Source organism: Otolemur garnettii, unplaced genomic scaffold (assembly GCF_000181295.1).
Source record: "Otolemur garnettii isolate 467f Iridium unplaced genomic scaffold, OtoGar3 scaffold00063, whole genome shotgun sequence".
NCBI lineage: Eukaryota > Metazoa > Chordata > Mammalia > Primates > Galagidae > Otolemur > Otolemur garnettii.
The window spans coordinates 6,292,473-6,312,881 of record NW_003852458.1 but is presented as its reverse complement, the minus strand read 5'-3'; the positions used below and the strand labels follow the sequence as shown (position 1 = coordinate 6,312,881).

Below are 20,409 nucleotides of genomic sequence, written 5' to 3'. Positions count from 1 at the left end.
CTCGAGCACAGGCAGGCACCATTCACAAATGAGCCTCGTTGCCCAAGTTCTTTGGAACTCAGAATGCAGTTTCCTTAACAGAAAACAAAACAGTGTTATCAAAGATGGTTGGTTGGTTTCTAAGCCTGTGATTGATTAAAAATTAAAAAAAAATGTAACTGGTAAAATATACCTAACATAACCATTGCCCTCTCAGCCATTTGTAGGCATACGGGTCAGGAGTGTTAGGTACATACATTCAATATCTGCAGAACTCTTTTCTTCTTGCAAAAGAGAAACTTGTACCCATTCCTCCCCCCTCCAGCCCCTGACAACCACGATTCTACTTCTAACCACCCTTCTACTTTCTGTCTCCACAGATTGACTATTCAAGATACCTCATATAATTGAAATCATACAGTATTTTTGATTTTTTGTGACTGGCTCATTTCACTTTAGAATAATGTCATCAAAGTTGCTTTTTTTTGCCCCCACATACAGAAGCATCAGTACTACAACAACCGAAACAAGGAGGGCTCTATCCTCGGTAACAAGTCATCCTGGGTTGGATGGCGTTCCTCCAAAATGTATGTGTATGCAGAATATCAGAACGTGATCTTACTTGAAAACAGTCTTTGTGGATATAATGAGTTAACATGAGGTCTTACTGGATCAGGGCAGCCATGAATCCAATATGACTGGGGTCCATATAAGAAGAGATTTGGGCAGACAGAGAGACATGTGAAGGAGAAGGCAGAGACTGGAGAGATGCAGTTACAAGCCCAAGCACACCCAGGACTTCCCGCACCCACCAGAACCTGGGAGGGGGAGGGAGGCATGAAGCAGATTCTCCCTCAGACCCTCCTGCCCCCCCCCCCCCCCCCCCACCCCCCGGGACCAACTCCGTGACACACAGCATTTTGGACTTCTAGCCTTCAGAACTGTGAGAGAGTGAATTTCTGTTGTTTCAGCCATTCGATTTGAGGTATTAATAATTTGTTACCAGAGCTCTAGGAAATTAATACATGTGTTTCCATTTAAAACACACACACACACACACACACACACACCCCAACGGAACACTGCAAAGTAGTCTGAGCCCCAGAGGGATTAAGGGAATTTGCCTAACATCGCAAAGCTAATGTGCAGAACTTGAACTTGGGGTATTATCTGCCCTCAACTCCCATCACCCCCCGCCAACCCAGTGTCAGGTCCACCTAAGAGCTTGCTATTTTTTATTTCAGTTCTTAGTTCCCTGATACCTAAGGGAACAGTGAAAACATGAACATGTTGTTTACCAGGGAGAAATATCCCTCTTAATCCAGTGTTCATTCAATTATTCTACTTTAATTTAATTCAACAAATATTTAGTGAGTGAACTACTCTAACCTGGGCATTGGGCCAACTGCCTAGACCTTCCCTGCATAATACAATGAAGCCTACGTAATCGTGCTTTTGAGAAGAAACATGTTCCACCTGGGATAATGCTCCCCTCATCTTGTAAGAGGAGGTGACTCTCCTGTACCTCATTGCCCAAGACATAGGCATATTGAGAGAAAACCCACATTTATTACCAGGCGCTCTCCCATACACTGATTCTGAGAAAAGAGCAAGAATAGAAAGTACTTGGCTTTCCCTGGAGAAAGCACCAGGGGTCACTGGCTTAATAATGGAGGCCCAAAGAAATCCCACAACCCACTGACATTTAACCGAGAATAGGACTCTGGGGTGACTTGACAAACTCTGGGACAAAGCTGCCACTCTGACCCTGAAAAATCCACTGTTTTCTAGTGAATTTTCCCACATCAAGAGTAGAACAGCCTGGAGGTGGAATTTTCAGTTTTCATTATTTGGTAGCCAAGTGCTTACTGAATGCAATAGACTAGCTGCCCCTGGACAGGCACTTTGCTGAGTTACTAACTGTGACTGTTCAGAGAGGCACTGTGGGAAGACAGAAAGAATGTGGACACTCAGATTATAGGACCTGCCTTGATCTCTGGTCTCACCATTTCATTAGCTCTGTGACCTCAGGCAATGTGCTTTATCTCTCTGAGCCTAAATTTCCTGATCTGTCAAATGCAGATGATAATCCCTCCTTGAAGGGCCTTAGGAAATGTTAAGTAAGATAAGTGCAGAAGGCCCTGTAGGTAGGAGCCAAACAAACACTCCCACCCAGCAGGTGCTTGCAGCACTTGGCTCAGTTTATATTGGGGAGACAGTGCAACCCAGGTACTAGAGGGAGGAGAAAGTTGCCACCAAGGGTTAAATGCAGTGATGCTGCCCTGGAAGGGTAGCCACCTGTGAGAGTAAGCCCAAGGTGGGAAAGGTATTTACAGCTCTCATATCTAAGGTGATTTGGGCAGAAGAGCCAGGACACTGGACTGAAGGTGATTGTAACCCAGCGCATGAAAACATTTCAGCTGTCTTCTCTCTGGTCTGGACAAAGGGTGGGTTTCTTATTCTCTTCTCCAGCCTTATAACTCTCCTGTTGATGCAAAGAGCCAGAATGTGCTCTAGGGAGTTAATGCTGCTTCCTGCTGATGGGAGTCCTTATGGGTGGGTAACTCAGAGGGCTTCAGCATGGCCTGACTCCTCCACTCTCTCTGATTCAGACCCTCCCTCCAAAGAGGCTTCTGTTTCACCAGACTCTGATGCTCACTCTGGAATAGGTCCTCTTCATCGAATAATCCATGAAGGAAAATAGAGGTTACCTTCACTGGAAGAAAGATGGGGATGCCTTTTTACAATAATCATGTTCTGGGCAGTGGTGCTTTGATGTTAATGTATCTAAGCTACATCCTGAACAACAGCTCACCTCACGTAGTTACGCCTCAGGACAAAAACGTAGACACAAACGAGTGAATGGATACATGTCTGGTCCTCTACTGATGCCTGGGGAAACTGGCTACCAGGCAGGGCTTGTTCCGGGCCACTCACCTGGGTGTGCTCTAAAGGCTATGATGAGGTTATGCACCAACGTGGGCCATCACAAAGTGCCACCAGAGAGGCCTTTTAGAAAACACACAGCCACTTTTAAGCCTTCACATGGTGACACTTTTTGTCACGTCCCCCAGTAGCACAGGGCACTTTACTAATGTCAGATCTCTTCCCTTTCTCTGTTGCATGAAAATGTTATGAGGCGAAAATTAGTAGGAAGGACTGCTCACAAACCCAGCAGGTGGTAGGGTTCCTGCCCCACATGTAATCACAAAACAAAACACATGCACACAAAACCCTAGAAAACCACACTCACTTTGAGCACTTTGATTTCCTTTTTTTCCTGCTCAATCTTGCACTAAAACTATGATTACATTTTTTTTTTTTTTGTAAAGAATTCCATTGCTCTTCCCCCTTCTTTCGTGGAAGGGCTTTGGGCACCAAATTAGCAAAAGAACCAGCACTTAGGTGGAGAAAGAAAGTCAAGAAAGTTGAAACTATAATTTTATTATCTTAAGCTTCCTCTCTTCTATTTGCTGTGGGCCTGCATCTAACACTGAAACCTCAAGAATGATTTGTCCCCTCTGTAGACTGATTTACTCTCTCTCAGGTTTCTCTGATGTAATCTCCCCCAGGGTTGGGCCTGTGCCTTACTAAAAATAACAATAACAACAATACTAACGAAACTGCACCAATAACTAAATTTTATCTCTCTGAGGAAAAGGCTAATAAAACCCTGAAAACACTCTAGCAAGGACAATAATTTTTATTTTTATCATTATGACTAATAACTAACTATGCCAGACCCTGCACTAAGTCCTTGACATGAATCAGTTTATTTCATCTTGACAGCCAACCCTTTCCTTTTACAGAGGAGAGGACAGAGGCTCAGAGAGTTAGGGAACTTGCACGAGCTCCCACAGCCATGAGGACCGGGCATGTCTGACTCCAAAGTCATTTCAGACCCTGTTTCCTGTAGCAGGTTCATGGAACCCCTGGGATGCTCATTTCCGGTCAGACCCTGGTACCCGTGCACACCTATTCCATCAGATCTCTGCTGGGGTGGGATTGGGAGCCCAGGAAGCTACCTTTGAAACAAGTTCCCCGGTGACCTGCTGTATGCTGACATTTCCAAGCCACTGGCCTACACTATAATTCATTTGTATCTTGTGAACAGACATGGTGGAGTCACTGCCCAGATGGGAGGAACACAGCAGAGCTGTGACCGTGTGGCTCTAGGCCCAGGGAAGCACAGAAGACAGCCTCCGCCTGGGGTCGGCAGTGCAACTCCAGGATTAGAAGAAAAACACAGAGCCAATTTTCAGAAACCTGAGAAAGAACTGGTAACATAAAAAATATGTCCAGGATGGAGCAGAGCTGTCTAAAGGGTGCCAAGTGGGCAGATGAGGGCAGGGGTCCCTCCGGGCTGGGCGCAGAAGCCAGCTGGAGTAGTGGCCCTGAGCAGACCCAGTTTCCCTGTAGGGCTGGCGTGGGTGATGAAAAGGTTGCAGCTGGTAGTTTAAGGGGGAAGTTAGGCCATCCCACCCACGGCTGAGCTACTGTTTCAGTTCCCTTTTCTGGGCATAATCAAGTACTTGAGGCCTTGGCGAGGTTAACCACAGGAAAACCACAAGAAAATGGCTTGAAGGCAGCCAGCCTGAAAGGGGGTGTGAAGAGCTCTGAGTTTGACCTCTGGGGCAATGAGATGGGGGGAGCAATGGGGGAGGGGAGGTGGCAGGAAGATGCCTTTCACCTGCCAGCCTCCAGCCTCAACCACACTTGGCTCGCCAATGTCCCTAGTGATCATAGGATGGAGTCATTTAGCATGCTGTGCTTTTTAGGGACAAGTGTGATATTGGGCAAGTGACATTTCCCCTCAAAATGCCTTTTATTCAGATTGAAAGATTTATGCTATCCTACTCCAGCTGTCAGTAATCCCAGCACACGACCCATGACCAGCTGAAGTCTTAGAATTAAGTCATCATCTTTTCCATAATTCAGTTATATCTTCTTTGTCTATTTCAATTCCAATGAATTTCATATCATTTAGTGAACACTTATTCTAGACAGCAGAGGGGGATTAAAGAAGTAAAAGCCAAAAAAAAAAAAAATGCCTCTCCCATGGAACAAATGGTAGACTGAGCTGAGATTCTCAGAGCTCAGCAGGCATTAGAATGGCCTGGGGACATGGTCACCACAGGGATTGCTGCCCTGAGAATTTGCATTTCTAATAAGTTCTCAGGTGATGCTGGGCTGCTGGTTTAGAGACCATACTTGGAAAACCATTGGTCTAGATAAGCGATTTCTAACTTCAGGGAGGATGTGTCATTATAATCTTTAGAGAAGTGTTTTCATGCTATGTACACAAAACAGTCCCTGTACCTTGGAAACTCAGCTCTCACCCATTCCGGGGAGCAGAGGGTGAGGAGAAATTCTCCAAGTAATTCCTCAACTACTTCACAAACACCTGTTGATAAATTTGAGAAAAGTCTAAATTCATTCACTTAAAAGAGGGGAGAACTTCCAGGATTGCCCTGTCAGTGTCACCAAATAAATATTTAACAAACAATCCCATTGTTGGTTGATCTATCTGAGATACAAATCTGTGCTTTTTTCTTCTGGGAGCAGGAGACTGCAAAGTGACATTCTCCTTTCCAAGGCTACACAGCACCAGCATCACCTGGGGAGGTATTAGAAATGCCGATTCAGAGGCTCCACCCAGACCTGCAAAACCAGAAACACTGTAGGGGGCTCAGGCAGCAATCTGTGTGGTGACCACTTCCCCTGGTGATTCTGATGCCCTCTGAGCTCTGGGAATCCCTGCTCAGTCTCTAGACTGTGCTGTGGAGAAGGCATTTCTTTTTTCTTTTTTTTTTTTTTTGGCTTTTACGTCTATATTTTGCTTCTTTAATCCCCTCTCTGATGCCTAGTGCAAATGATCTCTAAATGACATGAAATTAACTAGAATTCAACCAGACAAAGGAGAGAAAAGTGAACAAGGAGCAGAGCCAGAACTTAGAGCCAGGTGTCCTGGGGTCTTCAGATCTCCCAGAGCTGCAGAGTGCTGTGCTGAGTCCCCGCTGCCATGCTTGTCCCTGCTGGGCAGAATCAAAGTCCTTCTACTGCTTCCTATTTGTGAGTACAGAGCAAATGGCAGTAACAACTAGACTTGCTCTGTAAAGGGCTAGATAGCAGATTTCAGGCCTTGTCATATGTTTCCTTTTGAAGCTATTCAAGTATAGTCCTATAGTGTGGCCACCATCACATGCAATGCATAAATGAACGAGGGTGACAGTTTTCAAGTAAAACCTAGTCTACAAAAATATGTGGTGGGCCAGATTTGGCTTGTAGGCTGGGGTTCACTGTTTGCTGCCCTGGCAGGTGAACATTGGAAAGAAAGACCAGGAGCCTCACATAAGCCTGGGGCTTCAGGCCATAGCCTATTCAGCAGACTGTGTTTTGGCTCACTTTTGAAAAACTGCTTGGCAAGATCTACACTGTCTGAGGAAAATGGCAGCCAGGCAGGGGTTACCTGAACACCAGGGCTCCATCCCGAAGGCCCAAGGAAATGAAGTCGCTGTTGGGTCTCATGGAGCTGTCTCCCCTCCACAGCAATAGGCCATCCTTGGCAGTCGTCTTAAACCTCATGAACACATTTGATCTTGATCCTGACACCCTGGAGGAGATACACAAACAAGTCCACCAAATCAAACATCGACATCTGTTTCCAAGTATTCCCAGTTTTGTCTGCCAGCCCCAAGCAACCAGATGTAAGGATTATCTGGCATTTCTGACACTTACTTCACCACCACAAGTCACACCACAGGTCTAAAGGTCTGCACTGCTCTCTCGGCAGCAGAGTCTCCCTCCCCATGCACTGCGAGCCCTCATGAAAGAGCGTTTGCTGAGTCACAGATTAGCAAGACGATGGCCAATGCCACACAGTCTCCCACTGCAGCTCTTGGCATCCCTCACTCTTCTCTCTTTCCTCTCCTACTACTCAAGGGCCCCATGGCTCAACAGTGAGTGTGTTTCCCAATTACCAAGAGGCTGAAATCAGCAGCCTCTCTGGTCTATGATCATCACTGTGGATGGCCAGCTGTGGCAGTGACTGTCCTGGGGGGCAGGGTCTAGATAGGCAAGACTGCACAGGGGGCAAGTCTCAGGCCAGGAAGGTGATCTGATGGGTTAATGGTCTAGAGGGGTGTTGGAGCAGAGCCAAGATGGAGAGGAACAGGGAGCTTCAAGGAAAAGAGGGATGCTCAGGCAGGATGGGCTCCATGCCCACAGCCACAGCTGGGAATAGAATCACACACTGATGTGTTCAGATCAATTTTGGGGAATAGACTAGTTCAGAAATCCATTCTCACTAACGTGAGTAGTGTTTCATCGGAGGAAAGGAAAAGAGCAAGCCTGAGGTCCTTGACTCAGAGGTGAGATAGGAGTAAACATAATATTGCTACTAATACAACACTATTGGACAGGTGTCGTTTTCCATCCTTCTGTCACTTGTACCATCTGTCTGCCCCACACACCCACGTCTGCAGCTATGGAACATAGTCAACAGTGCACAGTGGAGGGGACTTTCACCCAGTTCCAGGTCCCGATGTAGTCAGGAGGAGACCGAGTCATCCTTCCCATGCAGGGCCTAGGGGGAGGAGTGGGGAGCAAGCTCCACCAGGCTGGCTGCAAAGCAGCCCAGTCCCGGCCTGCTTCCTAGAAACTTGCAGTCCCCAAACTTGGGCTCCGCATTCCTTCCTTCTCCTTCTCTGGGTATATTGGTTGTACAAGTTGATCAAGAGGTTCCCATTTCTCTGGCCAGTGATGGGTTTGGGAGTGAACATGTGATCCATTTTTGTCCAATGAGATAGAGGAAATTCACAAAGAGGATTCTGGGAAAGATTCCTTACCTTTTAAAAAGAATCATGTAAAAAAAAAAAAGATTTTTCTTTTCTTTCTTTCTTTGTTTTTTAGAGACAGCATCTCACTCTGTTGCCCTCAGTAGAGTGCTGTGGTGTCACAGCTCACAGCAACCTCCAACTCCTGGGCTTAGGCAATTCTCTTGCCTCAGCCTCCCAAGTAGGTGGGACTACAGGTGCCTGCCACAACGCCTGGCTATTTTTTTGTTGCAGTTTGGCTGGGCCAGGTTCGAACCTGCCACCCTCAGTATATGGAGCCAGCGCCCTACTCACTGAGCCACAGGCATCCCCCCCACCCCCCGCTTCCCAAAAAGGATTTTTCACATCCACTGAGTATTGCCTGGTTTTATATTACAGCTATCTTATGAGTATCTTAAGGGTAGCTTGGGAGTGGCCCTGGAGTGTCTGCTGAGGATAACAAGGCAGAAATATGGATGAGATTTAAGTCTTTGAGATACAGGTGCTTCTCTGAATCAACCAACCCAAGATCCAGTGTAAATCTACACTCCTTATTATATAAAAGAATAAATTTTCTTCATGTTTAAGCATTTTAAGCTAAATTTTCTGTTACTTGATACCAAAGGCATCTAAACGAAATACTCTGAACTTGACTTTGCTTGTAGCTTCACACATGTGTGTATCCACATACACATACGTCAACATGCATGTAAACACAGGCATACTGTCAGAGGTGCTCTTGTTTGAGGCCCCAAGCTTTCTCCTCTCACCAAGTCCTTCTATTCCTCAAACCAGCCCAGTGGTTTCTAAGCATCAGAGTTTGTTAAAGACTTGAGCCTCTTTCATGTTGTCACTGGCGTCCACGGACCAAATGACCTTCTGTCTCTGGAGACAAAGGATGGAAGAGGGAAGAGGAGCTCTCCTGGCAGGGAATCCATTTCACCTAAATCCTTACACCAAGACAACCTAGATAAATACACCCTCAGATTAAAAAAATGAAGCAATGTCTGTCCAGTGTGCGTTCAGAGTCACCAAGGACATCCAATGCCCCAGGAAATTTTCTCTTAGCTACTTTGGTTCCCTAAAAAGCCACCAAACTCTACCCCAAGAGCTGGATGCCTTTAGCGTAAAGATTTGCCTTAGTGTGTTAAGATGCAATCTACATGAATAGGAAGGAAAATTCTAGAATGACTGCGCTGAGGGCAGAAAGGGAGATGGCATACTGTAAACTATAAAGAACTAGGGGAGAGAGAAGAAACAACTGAAGGTACCAAAGGCAAGCTTGACTGCTGAGGATTTTGCTGAGGGCCAGCCTCCTCCCTTGCCATTCGAAAAGCTATTTCAAAGCAAAAGACTCCCTGGAGGGCTGGAGCTTCTGCCACCAGGGGTGAAAAGCCATGGCTGTGACTGGGGTGTCTCACTGTGCTGTGCTTTTATATCCACAGGAACAGAGCTGAGAGGTCCCTCACCTCCTTGGTCAGAGCCTGAGGACATCAGACCTTTGCTGGTGAAGATGCAAAGGAGCTACTGACCTGGCAGGAAATGGGCTGGGATCTGTTTGTCTGGTTCAGGGAGCAGCTGAATCCTTCCGCTACTGGCCCTTTCAGAGCTGAAGACCATGGCCACAGCATAGCATGATGATAACTGCCCTGCTCAGGGAATCCCATTCATGACCCTGGCTTCAGGAACATCAGATTTTCCCTGCTTCTCAAAGCCTGAATATTGGAAACCCTGGGGCTGATCATGTTACTCCTGCAAACCCTTTGACCAGAAAGACTGGATCACTTCTAATGAAGGTTTGGAAAGCTGATTTTTCAAACTGAATTTGGTTTGGTTTGGTTTCTGTCTAGTATGTATGCATGTCTGTGTGTCTGCACATGTTTCCCCCTGAGGCTGTGGTTAAGGAGTCTTCCGTGAGGATTATCTTTTGGAGCTCTAGATGAGAAAAAGTCTTGGGACAGATGTTGAGAAGTTTACCCCCAGAAAGATAAGGAAGGTGCCTGTTGAAGCTCATTACCTCTTGAGGATATCTGGATTGTCATATGTCAGGTAACTGCGGCCGATAAACTGTGGGATCTCAATGGCTTCTGTGATTGCTGGGACAGAACAGAAAACGAGGTTACATGGTACATGGCTCTTTTGACCCCTGCACTCATATATGTGGCAGAAAAACACCAAGAAAGCCAGCTCCTGGAAACATGACACTTAGCAACTTGTCAGCCTCATCCTCTCGGCTGCACACATACTTGGCCAGGCCCAGTGACCCAGCCCGATGGCCTAGAGTTGGCTTCTTCCCATTTTCCCCACCCTGGGAAGTCTTGTCCCTATCAGTGGCCTCAACAACTGCTGAGAAAGCCTTTAAATGTGCTGAAACTTGAACTGTTCCCAATTATTCTTGGAAGCCGAAGAGCAGGTCTTGGGCCATGTGGGGAGCAGCTGGGATAACCCCAGATGTTCTCTAAGGGAGACAGAGGAAATAAATCTCTAAACAAAGCCCACTAGGATTCTTTATTTAAAACTAATCTGCCCCAGGGCCCTTCAGCTACGACCTCAAGAGACTAAAGGCTGCTGGCTGAGGCCTCTGCATTTATCACCACCTCCCAGTGGGTTCCACAAGATCCTCACCACACGCTCATGAGGGAGCAGGTGAGGGGCAGGTGAAGGCTGGTCATTCCCACCGCACAGAAGAAGAAGGTGAGGCGTGGAAGCATCAAGGATTTGTCTGAGGTCACAGGGCTAAGGGAGCAACTGACCATGAGCCTGACCGGTGCCCTTTTTACTTTCCAGGATCTTAGACTGGTACTCCCTTCCTCCCAAACTCTTAGCACTCTGCCTCAGGTGATATCCTGAGGAGTCACCCTTTTACACACAGTTAGCAAAAGAATAGGTTAAGTCACTGCCTTTGGTGTCCCTAATTGAGGATGAGGGTGGAGGATTTCTGCTAGAGAAATAATAGCATTCTCGCTCTTTCCTCTTTGGAAAGGTACAGAAATGGCAGTGTAAAGAAATTAAGACAGAATAAAATCTCATATTCAAAGAAATGTGCAAACTAAGAGAGCAGAAACTAGCTTGTAAGACAAGTTATAGTTTCAAGAAAATATGTGGCCAGTGCAAAGAAGCCACTGAACTAAGGATTCTACACCCAGGAGAGGAAATGTGTCATTATTTGATGCTGTGAGCCATGGGAAGAGTTTAAACTTAACTTTTACTTATTTATTTTTCATAAACTTATTTTTTTAATACAAAAAAAGAAGAGAAAATAATAGCAAACTCAGTGATATTAAACCCTTAAGTATAAGTTCCTAGGTTGGCAGGTTCCTAAAAACTTTTCATAAACAAAACAGAACAGAAAGGAGAGAAGGGAGGAGGGAAGGAGGGAAAGAACACGAGTCCAGCAACGGAAGAGAAATAAAAATCTGAAAGACAATTTCTGAGGCAACCATCCAAAAAACTGGTCTGTCTCTGAAGCGGTACAGCCCTGGGCAAGGGCCTTGGACCTGGAGGACCTGTTGGGGATGGATGGGAAAGGCTCTTTTTTTGAGACAGAGTTTCACCGTGTTGTCCTGCCGTGTCCCCAGCCATGCTCCCTTCTGGCTGACGTAGGTGGGAGAAAGACGAGAAAAACAAGGGAGTGGAGAGAGGAAAACACAGCGGGTTGCAAAACGGCAAGAGGGTGGGCACAGGAGCTACGTGGGAACCTGAGTGAGCAGAACGGACAAGCTTCATCGAAGAGAGGACCCGGGTCAGTGCCAAGGAAGCTGGGGGAGAGGCATGGAAAGGGGGAGCCCCAGACGGGCAGCCACAGGCAGGGCGAGCTCAGGGAAATAGAAAACCAAGACGGGGATGCCGAGAGAGAGGAGGGAATGGACAGGGCATGGGAATGGGAATACCAGTGCCGGGGGAAGAGGGCAGAAATGGAGGGACAAGGGAGCTCTCGGGTGTGGGGCCAGGTCACCAGCGCTGAGAAGGGACAGGGAGACAAGATCCACCCTGGCTATGGAGGAGGCCCTCCTGAACTTCCGAGAACCAAGTTGGCAGATTTGGCTGCCCCCCAGGATGAGAGGTACAGCCAGGGCTTGTTATTGCTGGTGTTGGCCATGGCTGTGAGCCTGAGGCCAATAGCCACCTTTCCCCTGGACTCCTTGAAGTGGTCAGGATGTGCTTGTCACCCGTCAGTTCTGCACACACAGCCCTGGAGAGGTCAGTGTGAGTCTGGACAGCTGCCTGCTAAGCCCCCCGTGCAGGGGCTCAGGCGCTCCTGAGCACACATCTCTCTTAAGTTTATGGCAATTATAAAAAACACCTAAAAGGTGTCTTGTTCATGGACTGAGTTAAAGAGAATAATCATGAATAATAATAATTATTAGGAGCTTATTATATGCTAGGCCCCAGGCTAAGGATTTTCCCTGTTTTCTCAGATGTGCACTGGGAGATATGTGTTCTCAGGGCCGGCCCTGAGAATGAAGATTCATGCCAGTACCGCGGGCATGTCCAGCTCCCACCCCGCTCACCCCATCTCCCCCCACATGTGGCTGGCAGGCCCTGGTGCCAGCCCAGAGCTCTCCACGGGCTCTCACAGGACTTACTGTACTTACTGTTGAGGCAGTAGTTCCCACACTCTGCCCGGTGCCAGCATGAAAGAGAACGGGGAGAGTCAGACTTTCACAGTCATTGTCAAATCCCTGCTACTTTCTCCCTGCTACAGATCATTTGAAACCAGCCTTCTCTTGCTCTTGAAGCCCTGCTGAGGGCGTGTGACTAAGAGCTCTAGGAGTAGCCACTGGCAATCTCTCCTGGGTACGAGTGGCATCAAGCCACATCTCCCCTCCACCAGCACGCTTGATGACGGTGGGGAGTGGTGTGGGCTAAGAAGATGTTCATAAATTCTCTGACACTTCTAAGGCTCCCGCACCTTCAACTGACAGGTTTCCTCTAAACCTGGAAAATAGCTCCTTGCTAAGGAGTTTCTTGCCTTGTCACTGATTATTACTATTCCTGGCTCTAGACCGTGTGTGAGAAAGGAATGATAAGCCTCCTTCCCTAGTGGAAAGTGTCACTCTAATTCCCATCCCATCCCCCTTTGCAAGATTCCAGAGCTCAGTTATTTGTGATTAACTAAGGGCAAGGGTACCCTCCAGAAATGACACTGTGAGCGCAAAATAATAAAAACACACTCCATTTAAGTCAGTACACATGGACAAATATTAATCCCATCCAAGAACATCAGAGCTGGAAGTGGCCATTGAGCCCTTTCTGGCTCTTTGTAATTTAAGTATTGTAAACATGATTATATTTTAACCTAACCTTTATGCTTCCTTTTTTTCTATCTTTTTCTCTGTGCCAATGGCCTTGCTGATTTATTAGTTGAAATGTGTTCTTGTCACTCTTTCACTTTTGTACCTAAAAGTATGCACCATCTGACATAAGAAAACACCCCAGTGAATTGCAGTCTCTAAGCCAGAAGCCCAGGAAAGGCAAATTTTCCATTTGGAGGCCTTAGAATTCCCAGTAGACTGCAAAGAGCTGAAGGGACAAATGTCTCTTTCACACACGCACAGGAGCTTAGCAAAGCAAAGGGCCTTTCAGGTACAGATGAAGAGCTTTCCCAACAAGCAGGCCTGCCTCGGCAGCACCCTTGCCAGTGGCCACTCACCCCAGGGAGACACTATTTCCCCACGGGCAGTTCACTCAGACACAGGCCAGCATGTTCCCTTTCTGGGCCATTCTACTTGCTACAGAATTCTTTATTATGCTAAGCTGACTCTGTAGCCACAAAGTCAAAAAGCAAAAGCAAAGCCAAATAAACAAAACCTTTTTTTATACTGCTACCCCTTTGACTATCTAAAGACCAACATCTAGACTAAACACTCCCAGGTTTTCAAAACACCATTTAATGATACACCTAAGAAAAGAGAAATTTCTCATAGTAAGAAGAGTTTATATGTTTCATTAATTTGTTTTCTTATCGTAGGGCCCATATGGAAGGGATTTTTTTAATCAACTGGGACCAAAACAAAAACAAAAACAAACAAACTCTCCCATGTAAGACCCAGCAGTATGATATGAATTTACTAAATGTAATATAAAATACCCTAGATATTGCATGTGTGATAAATTAGTAGTGATCAGGCAAGACTGGATCTTTCAGGAATGTGCACCCCTAGAGAGTACCTGTCCTAAGTTTTGTCTCACAGCTATGGATCTGCTGTGTGCTGAGCGGCCCATCTGCTATGGAGAAACACCCCCATCTAGTGGCTGTGGGGTCCTGCACCGTCTGAGTCCAAGCCGTTCTCAGTAATGCTGGGAAGGGAAGAGAGGACCAAGCTCAGAAGTTCTTTCCCAAGTGACCTGTGCACTACTGGCTGGGAGAACCTGGGGAAAACAGCTATGTCCTGTATCCACCTTATGGATACTCAGAGCACAGCAAAGGCTCTGAGAAGTCCCGCAAAAAGGGATTATCCAAATTTATTTGACCCTGGAACCCCACTCTTATTTTGTGTATCTGAATGTGTTTCTCTGTCTCTGAATGCAAAGCAGCCATTAATATTCCCTAGAACTTGCTTTTTTTACATGCACTTACATGCACTGCCAGAACACATCAGTAACTCAACATGAGTTCAGTAGGACTAGGGCACAAGATGGGCCAATTGTGATGCGAGTAGAGAAAAGAGAAAAGAAATCTCTTAGGACAGAAATAATGTTTCAAGGGGGAGGCCTTGTTGAGATGAGAAGAGGCCCTAGGTATTGGGGTGGCACATGAGGTGCTGAGTTGCAGAGGGAGAAGATGCCTGAAAACGAAACCCCCTGAATGGAAGACCGAATGGAATGACCAAAGGCAAGCCTCAGGATTTTTTGTTGGTGCCTTAAGTCAGGGCTGAGATTAGAAGAGCCTCTGGATCCTCTGGACTCCTGAACTTGAGACAGAGAGGCTCGGTTTTCCATTTTCTGTGGCTGCTGCTGCTGCCAGGAACCAGTGGCACCCTGAGAGCCTCTCGGCAGCTCAGGGCTAGCTCGATGCCCACTCTGTCTGGGCTCAGGCTCTCGGGCTCCCGCCTCCAACCTCGCAGGGAAAAAGAGAGGTCCTGAAACACTCCAGTAGTCTAAGTGCCTGGAACTACTTCAGGACTTGTCTGAGCATCTGTCCCCTGCCCTCCTGGGCCACCAAATGGTGAGAACAAGTCAAATCTTCCTCCTTCAGCCCTTGTGCAGTCTGCTAGCCATGCTCTGAGGAGGATAGAGGAAACCAGACTCACTGAGGATGGAGAAAATCAAATTCCTCATGCAGAAGGTGCCCCTGGTACGGAATGTATGAGGCTTGAGGTGTGGTGCTGGTTATTGCTATGCCATTCAGTACTGTGTAAACCCACTGCGGGGAATATTCAGAACAGGGTCTTGCTTTTGAAATATGGTTTGATTACCAGGCAGGAAGAAAAAACCCCTCAACTTTGAAATAATGAGGCTAAGAATCACCTTGCTGAATGAGACAAGATTTTCTCTGACAACCAAGAATGGCTTCTAACCATCTTAGGTCTTTCCAGCTAAGAATTCACCCAAACTTTCAGTGTGTTCTCTTGCACGTCTGTGGATGATGCAACTGCCCTTTCCTTTCCAGTCCTCATATGGGGCTGGATACTTCCCCTGTATTACAGGAATCTGTATCATAACTGCCGACAATTCTGTACCCACTGGAGTTTGGAAAAATTGTCCCAGAGCCCTATGAGACATTTCTGGTTATTACAGCATCTGAGGAAATTATGGGATATAGGCCTTACATGCCATACACAAACCTTCCTAGAAGCAGCATCTTGATTTTAACATGGAGGGCGGCTGTTGGCTCATCTGGGTTTCAGTGTTGGTCATAACATACTTTACAAGAAGACGTCCAAATAGCCCCCAGTCCCCTCTGCTACTGTCAGTCCCCTCAGATCTTGTCAGGGCCAGGCCCTCACTGGGACCTGCCCCGTCATTCTGGTGAGATGTGTTTCTCATTGAACCTGGACCTATAGTTACCCTTTATGTCTGTTATAGCTAATGTTCTGTACAGCAGGGAATAAGGGCTAACAAGTTCACAAATTATCCTGTCCTTTTTCCATAGCTAAATGTTCACGGAAGTCTGGACTTTATACATGTCCTGACCATTGGTACTGGAAGGCAGGAGCATACTTAAATGCCTGTGGTAAAAGTGGACACTTGGGACATTCAAACACTGACACGGGAAATCCAGACCCAGTTTTCTTTTTTTTTAGAGACAGAGTCTCAGGTTGTTGTCCTTGGTAGAGTGCCATGGCGTCGCAGCTCACAGCAACCTCCAGCTCTTGAGCTTAGGTGATTCTCTTGCCTTAGCCTCCCGAGTAGGTAGGACTACAGGCGCCCGCCACAATGCCCGGCTATTTTGTTGTTGTTGTTGTTATTGTAGTTTGGCCATGGCCGGGTTCGAACCCGCCACTCTCAGCATATGGGGCCAGTACCCTACTCACTGAACCACAGATGCTTTCCGAGACCCAGTTTTCTGAAAGAGTGTGCCACTCTTCAACTAAATCTCTGCAAGGACAATCTATTTGCTAAACAACAATTTGCTTGTTAGATGTTTAATTAGGATAATTCACAAATGGATCACTTATTGAAATATATATTTCATGATTTGCCATGTAGGTGTCAAAATTCATTTAAATATAAGAAGCAGGTACTGGGCGGCAGCTGTGGCTCAGTGGGTAGGGTGCCAACCCCATGTACCGAGCGTGGCAGGTTCAAACCTGGCCCCGGCCAAACTACAATAAAAAATAGCCGGGCCTTGGGTGGGCACCTATGGTCCCAGCTACTCGGGAGGCTGAGGCAAGAGAATCACCTAAGGCCAGGAGTTGGAGGTTACTGTGAGCTGTGTGACTCCACGGCACTCTACCCTACTGAAGGTGAGACTCTGTCGGCTACAAAAAAAAAAAAAAGAAGAAGCAGGTACTATTTAGTCTTCTAATCAGCAAATAGCATCTTTAACATTTTCTAAGACTGCTGCAAAACCTCTCCTACCATTCCCTATGCCAAATGTCTACCCATACGTCATAGTTTCCCTCTAAGCCCTACTTCGGATAAAAACCAGGAAGCTGGGAACAAATAGGAAAGAGAAAAAGAGCACATTACTTCACAGGCTCACTGCCTTGTTTTCTTCAAGCTTGTTTGCTTTATTTATTTACTTTTTGCAGTTTTGGCCAGAGCCAGGTTTCAACCCACCATCTCTGGTATACGGGCCTGGTGCCCTAGTCCTTGAGCCATAGGCACTGCCTTGCTTTTTTAGTTTTTTTATATATATTATTAATTTCCGGGAAGGTAAGGCCACATTGATATTGGAAATAGCTCCATGTGGGTCAACATGACAACATACGTGGGCAAGATTATTCTACATGTCGGGTTAACAGGCTTGCCTTAAGTAGAGAGTGAGTTGGGCAGGGACCCAGGGTCTATGACCTGCCCTGTCATTCAGGTAAGGGCAGGATGGAAATTGAGTAGCACACAGAACCTGCTGTTGGATTTTATTTTTCTTGGCAATAATAACAATAACTAGCATGGGTTGATTGGTTGTGTATTTAAATGCTTTATATGCATTGCCTTATTTAGTCTATATACAACCCTCTGGGTTAAATACACAATAACATTGCTGTTATTACTCCCATTCTACAGTTGAGAGAACTAAAGTACAGGTGATTTGATAGCATGGAGAACAGCACTGTACCGAAGGTTATGTACACTTTAGCTTGGAGCAATTAATGCATAATTAGTGTTTTTCTGCACTTGGGCAAGGTTTCTCTTTACAGTACTCAGAGATGGGGTCAAAATATTTAGTCAAGCTCTTTTGGCTCTCTGAGCAGCACCATGGCAATTGGCAAGAACAAGAATCTTACAAAAGATGAAAGGTTGCAGAAAAGGTTGGTCCATTTTCTAAAAAGTAATGGAATCATGTAAGAACGACTGCTATGTTCAAGGAAAAACACTAGTCACCAGGACTCAAGGCACCAAGATTGCCTTGGATGGTTTCCAGGGTCCTGTTTGAAGTGAGCTCTGCAAATATGCAAAACAATGAAGTTGTACTTAGAAAATTCTAGATGATTACAAGAGGACGTTCAGGGTAAACACTGCCTGACTAACTCCCAGAGCCTGGATCTTGATTGTGGATGGCAGACCATGACCACAGCTCCTGCCGATGTTCAGACTACTGATGGTTGTTTGCTTCATCTGCTCTGCTTGGTTTTACTAAAAGGAGTCCGATATGGAAGACCTCTTATGCTCAGCATCCATAGGCCACCAACTCTGGAGGAAGATGATGGAAATCATGACCTAGAGGTGCAGACACATGACTTGAAAGACATGGTCCATAAATTGATTTTGGACAGCACTGGAGAAGACACGGAAAGACGGGCCAGCCTATTTATCTCCTCCATGATCTCTTTGAGAGAACAATCACAATGTTGAAAGGAGCCCAAGTTGGTGCCCAATGTTGAAAGGAGCCCAAGGGATTGGTGGGGGGAAACTCGGGCAGCTTCATGGTAAAGGTAGTAGTTCTGAAAAAGCTACTGGGGATGACGCAGGTGCTGAAACTGAATGAGCTGATGGACATGAACCACCGGTCCAAGAACTGACTTAAACTTCAGGTTTTTAATAGTGACAAAAAGTCCTATTTGTGAAACAAAAATTATATAATTGAAATATTTATCAGCTTATAAAGCCCAGGCATCATCCACCTGTCAGGATAGGCTCTGGTAGTGGCTCAGATGCAAAAGTCCTGAAAACCTTCCTATATTATGGGTTAACTTTTTGGTGGTTAAACCATGAGGGGACTCTCAGGGAAGGAGTCAGGGTAAAGGGGTGGGGATCCTATTTATCTATTATACAAAAGTATTTCAGCATTTAATTCTTATTAAGTAATTAAAGTAGTTTATATGTAATTAATCATCTAATAAGTTACTAAAATACTTGATTAATGGCTATATTGGTGTTACCAACTCTTGAATAGTGAGGGCTTCCTGGCTGGCTGGCTGTTCCCTCCACTCCCTCCAGGAAACAACCCCCTGAGTGTACCTTTCTGGCAGTGAAGCCCCTCGAAGCCCAAGGGGCAGTCGCATTCATAGCCCTCCTTCCTGGGTCTGCAGCTGCCCCCGTGGGTGCAAGGGGCCCCCACGCAGGGGTGGGCTGCGTTCTCCACGTTCACGCCAGATGTGAAGTCATGCTTCACGTGGATGGTTCGGTCATTCAGGATGATCTTGGAAGGAAGAGAAAAATGTAAAGAAATTCAGGAATTGAGGAAATACCTTTGTAGTCTTTCTAGAACTTGCCTCAGTACTCATCTGAGCTACACACAGGGAGATTAAAATATTTTAGGTCCAATTCCTACTTTTGGTTTTGTAAATGATGCGGGAGCAAAAATGATTACATTTGGTACATCTGGGAGAATCTCAGAATAAAGCACTCCCCTGGTTCTGGAAGACTGGCCACTTGGGAAGGTCGTAAAGAAGTCCCAGGAAATACAAAGTTTGGGTTTTCAACTTCGCTGCACATTAGAATCGCTCAGGGTGCTCTTAAGGAATATTAATGCCCACCTAGACCAATTGAACAAGAATCTCTGAAGGTGGGACTCAGTTTAAAAGCTTCTAAGAATCACCTGGGAAGGTTCAGCCACAGTTGAGAGAAACTACTATAAAGTAGACTGGGGTGAGCACAAAACCCGGAGCTGTGGAGGCAGGAACCGGAGGGAGAGCACTGGCTTCTGGTGGCTATGGGCTCCAGAGACCTTCCCGGTATACTTCCCTGTGCTCTGGCCAGTGCTCTTGGGTTATCTCCTAAATTCTATCAGCTAGGCCTCTCCCAATGTCCTGCCCACTCCCACTATACTCCTTCCCCAGTATTCTTGAATTCCCTGACTCTCCACATCCCTTTCCCCACCACTAAAAAAGAAGTGAACCTCAGGCCACATCCATAACACCGCTGTGCTGTGCGTGTACTTCCCCAGACCAGGGCGCTCCTTTCCTCCTTCCCCTGCAACGTGGCTCTGGCAAAAGTGATGAATTCTGAGGAGTTGTTACTGGGTCCCCTGGCCCCAAATAAACAGACCCAATGTTCAGCCCTTGACTTAGAACGTGAATTTATTTTGAGCTGTTGCTGGCTTCGCAGAACTTGGAGACAGGCAGAATCTCTCAGGGAGCCCCCACTGCCCAGGGGTTTATAAGAGGTTAGGACTGGCACTTCCTACCACTAATCCCAGTTTCCAAAGGTTTGCCTGGCCTTTGGAGAGCACTGGGAGAGTTGGAAGAACATTTCTCCTTAGTTCTCAATCTGAGAAGCTGCGAGAGAGTTAACTAGAAGCCTCCTACAATCTCCCCTCTCTTTACTGCAAGTGATGGGACCATGAGATCAGTGATGGTGTTGCCACAAGCCAAGGATGGTGCCATTCACTGCAGGACATAGCACAGCCCATCACTTAGGAGAGGGTGGCCTTTCTAGGGGGACAGGAGGGAAGGGCTGTGTGCAGAGTAAAGGGGGGCACAGCCTGAGAAGGGTGGGCACACAGGAGCCATCTTGGCATCTCAGCTCTCTCCTAGGTGAGAATTTCAAACACAAGACAGCACAACCA

At 46.5% G+C, this 20,409-nt stretch overlaps 1 protein-coding gene across 4 annotated transcripts in view; it reads right to left on the bottom strand.

The window, feature by feature from the left end:
* EGFLAM (EGF like, fibronectin type III and laminin G domains) overlaps window positions 1-20,409 on the bottom strand; it is a 185,584-nt gene that overhangs the window by 6,048 nt on the left and 159,127 nt on the right. For 3 of the 4 annotated variants that reach the window (XM_012807065.1, XM_012807066.1, XM_012807067.1), the window contains 3 exons: window positions 18,861-19,041; window positions 9,811-9,889; window positions 6,449-6,592 (listed from right to left, as the gene is read on the bottom strand). In XM_012807065.1, coding sequence (XP_012662519.1) covers window positions 6,449-6,592; window positions 9,811-9,889; window positions 18,861-19,041 — 404 coding nt within the window. Of the gene's footprint in view, window positions 1-6,448; window positions 6,593-9,810; window positions 9,890-12,388; window positions 12,413-18,860; window positions 19,042-20,409 lie in introns of all 4 variants that reach the window. The other variant, XM_012807064.1, reaches the window with a different exon arrangement.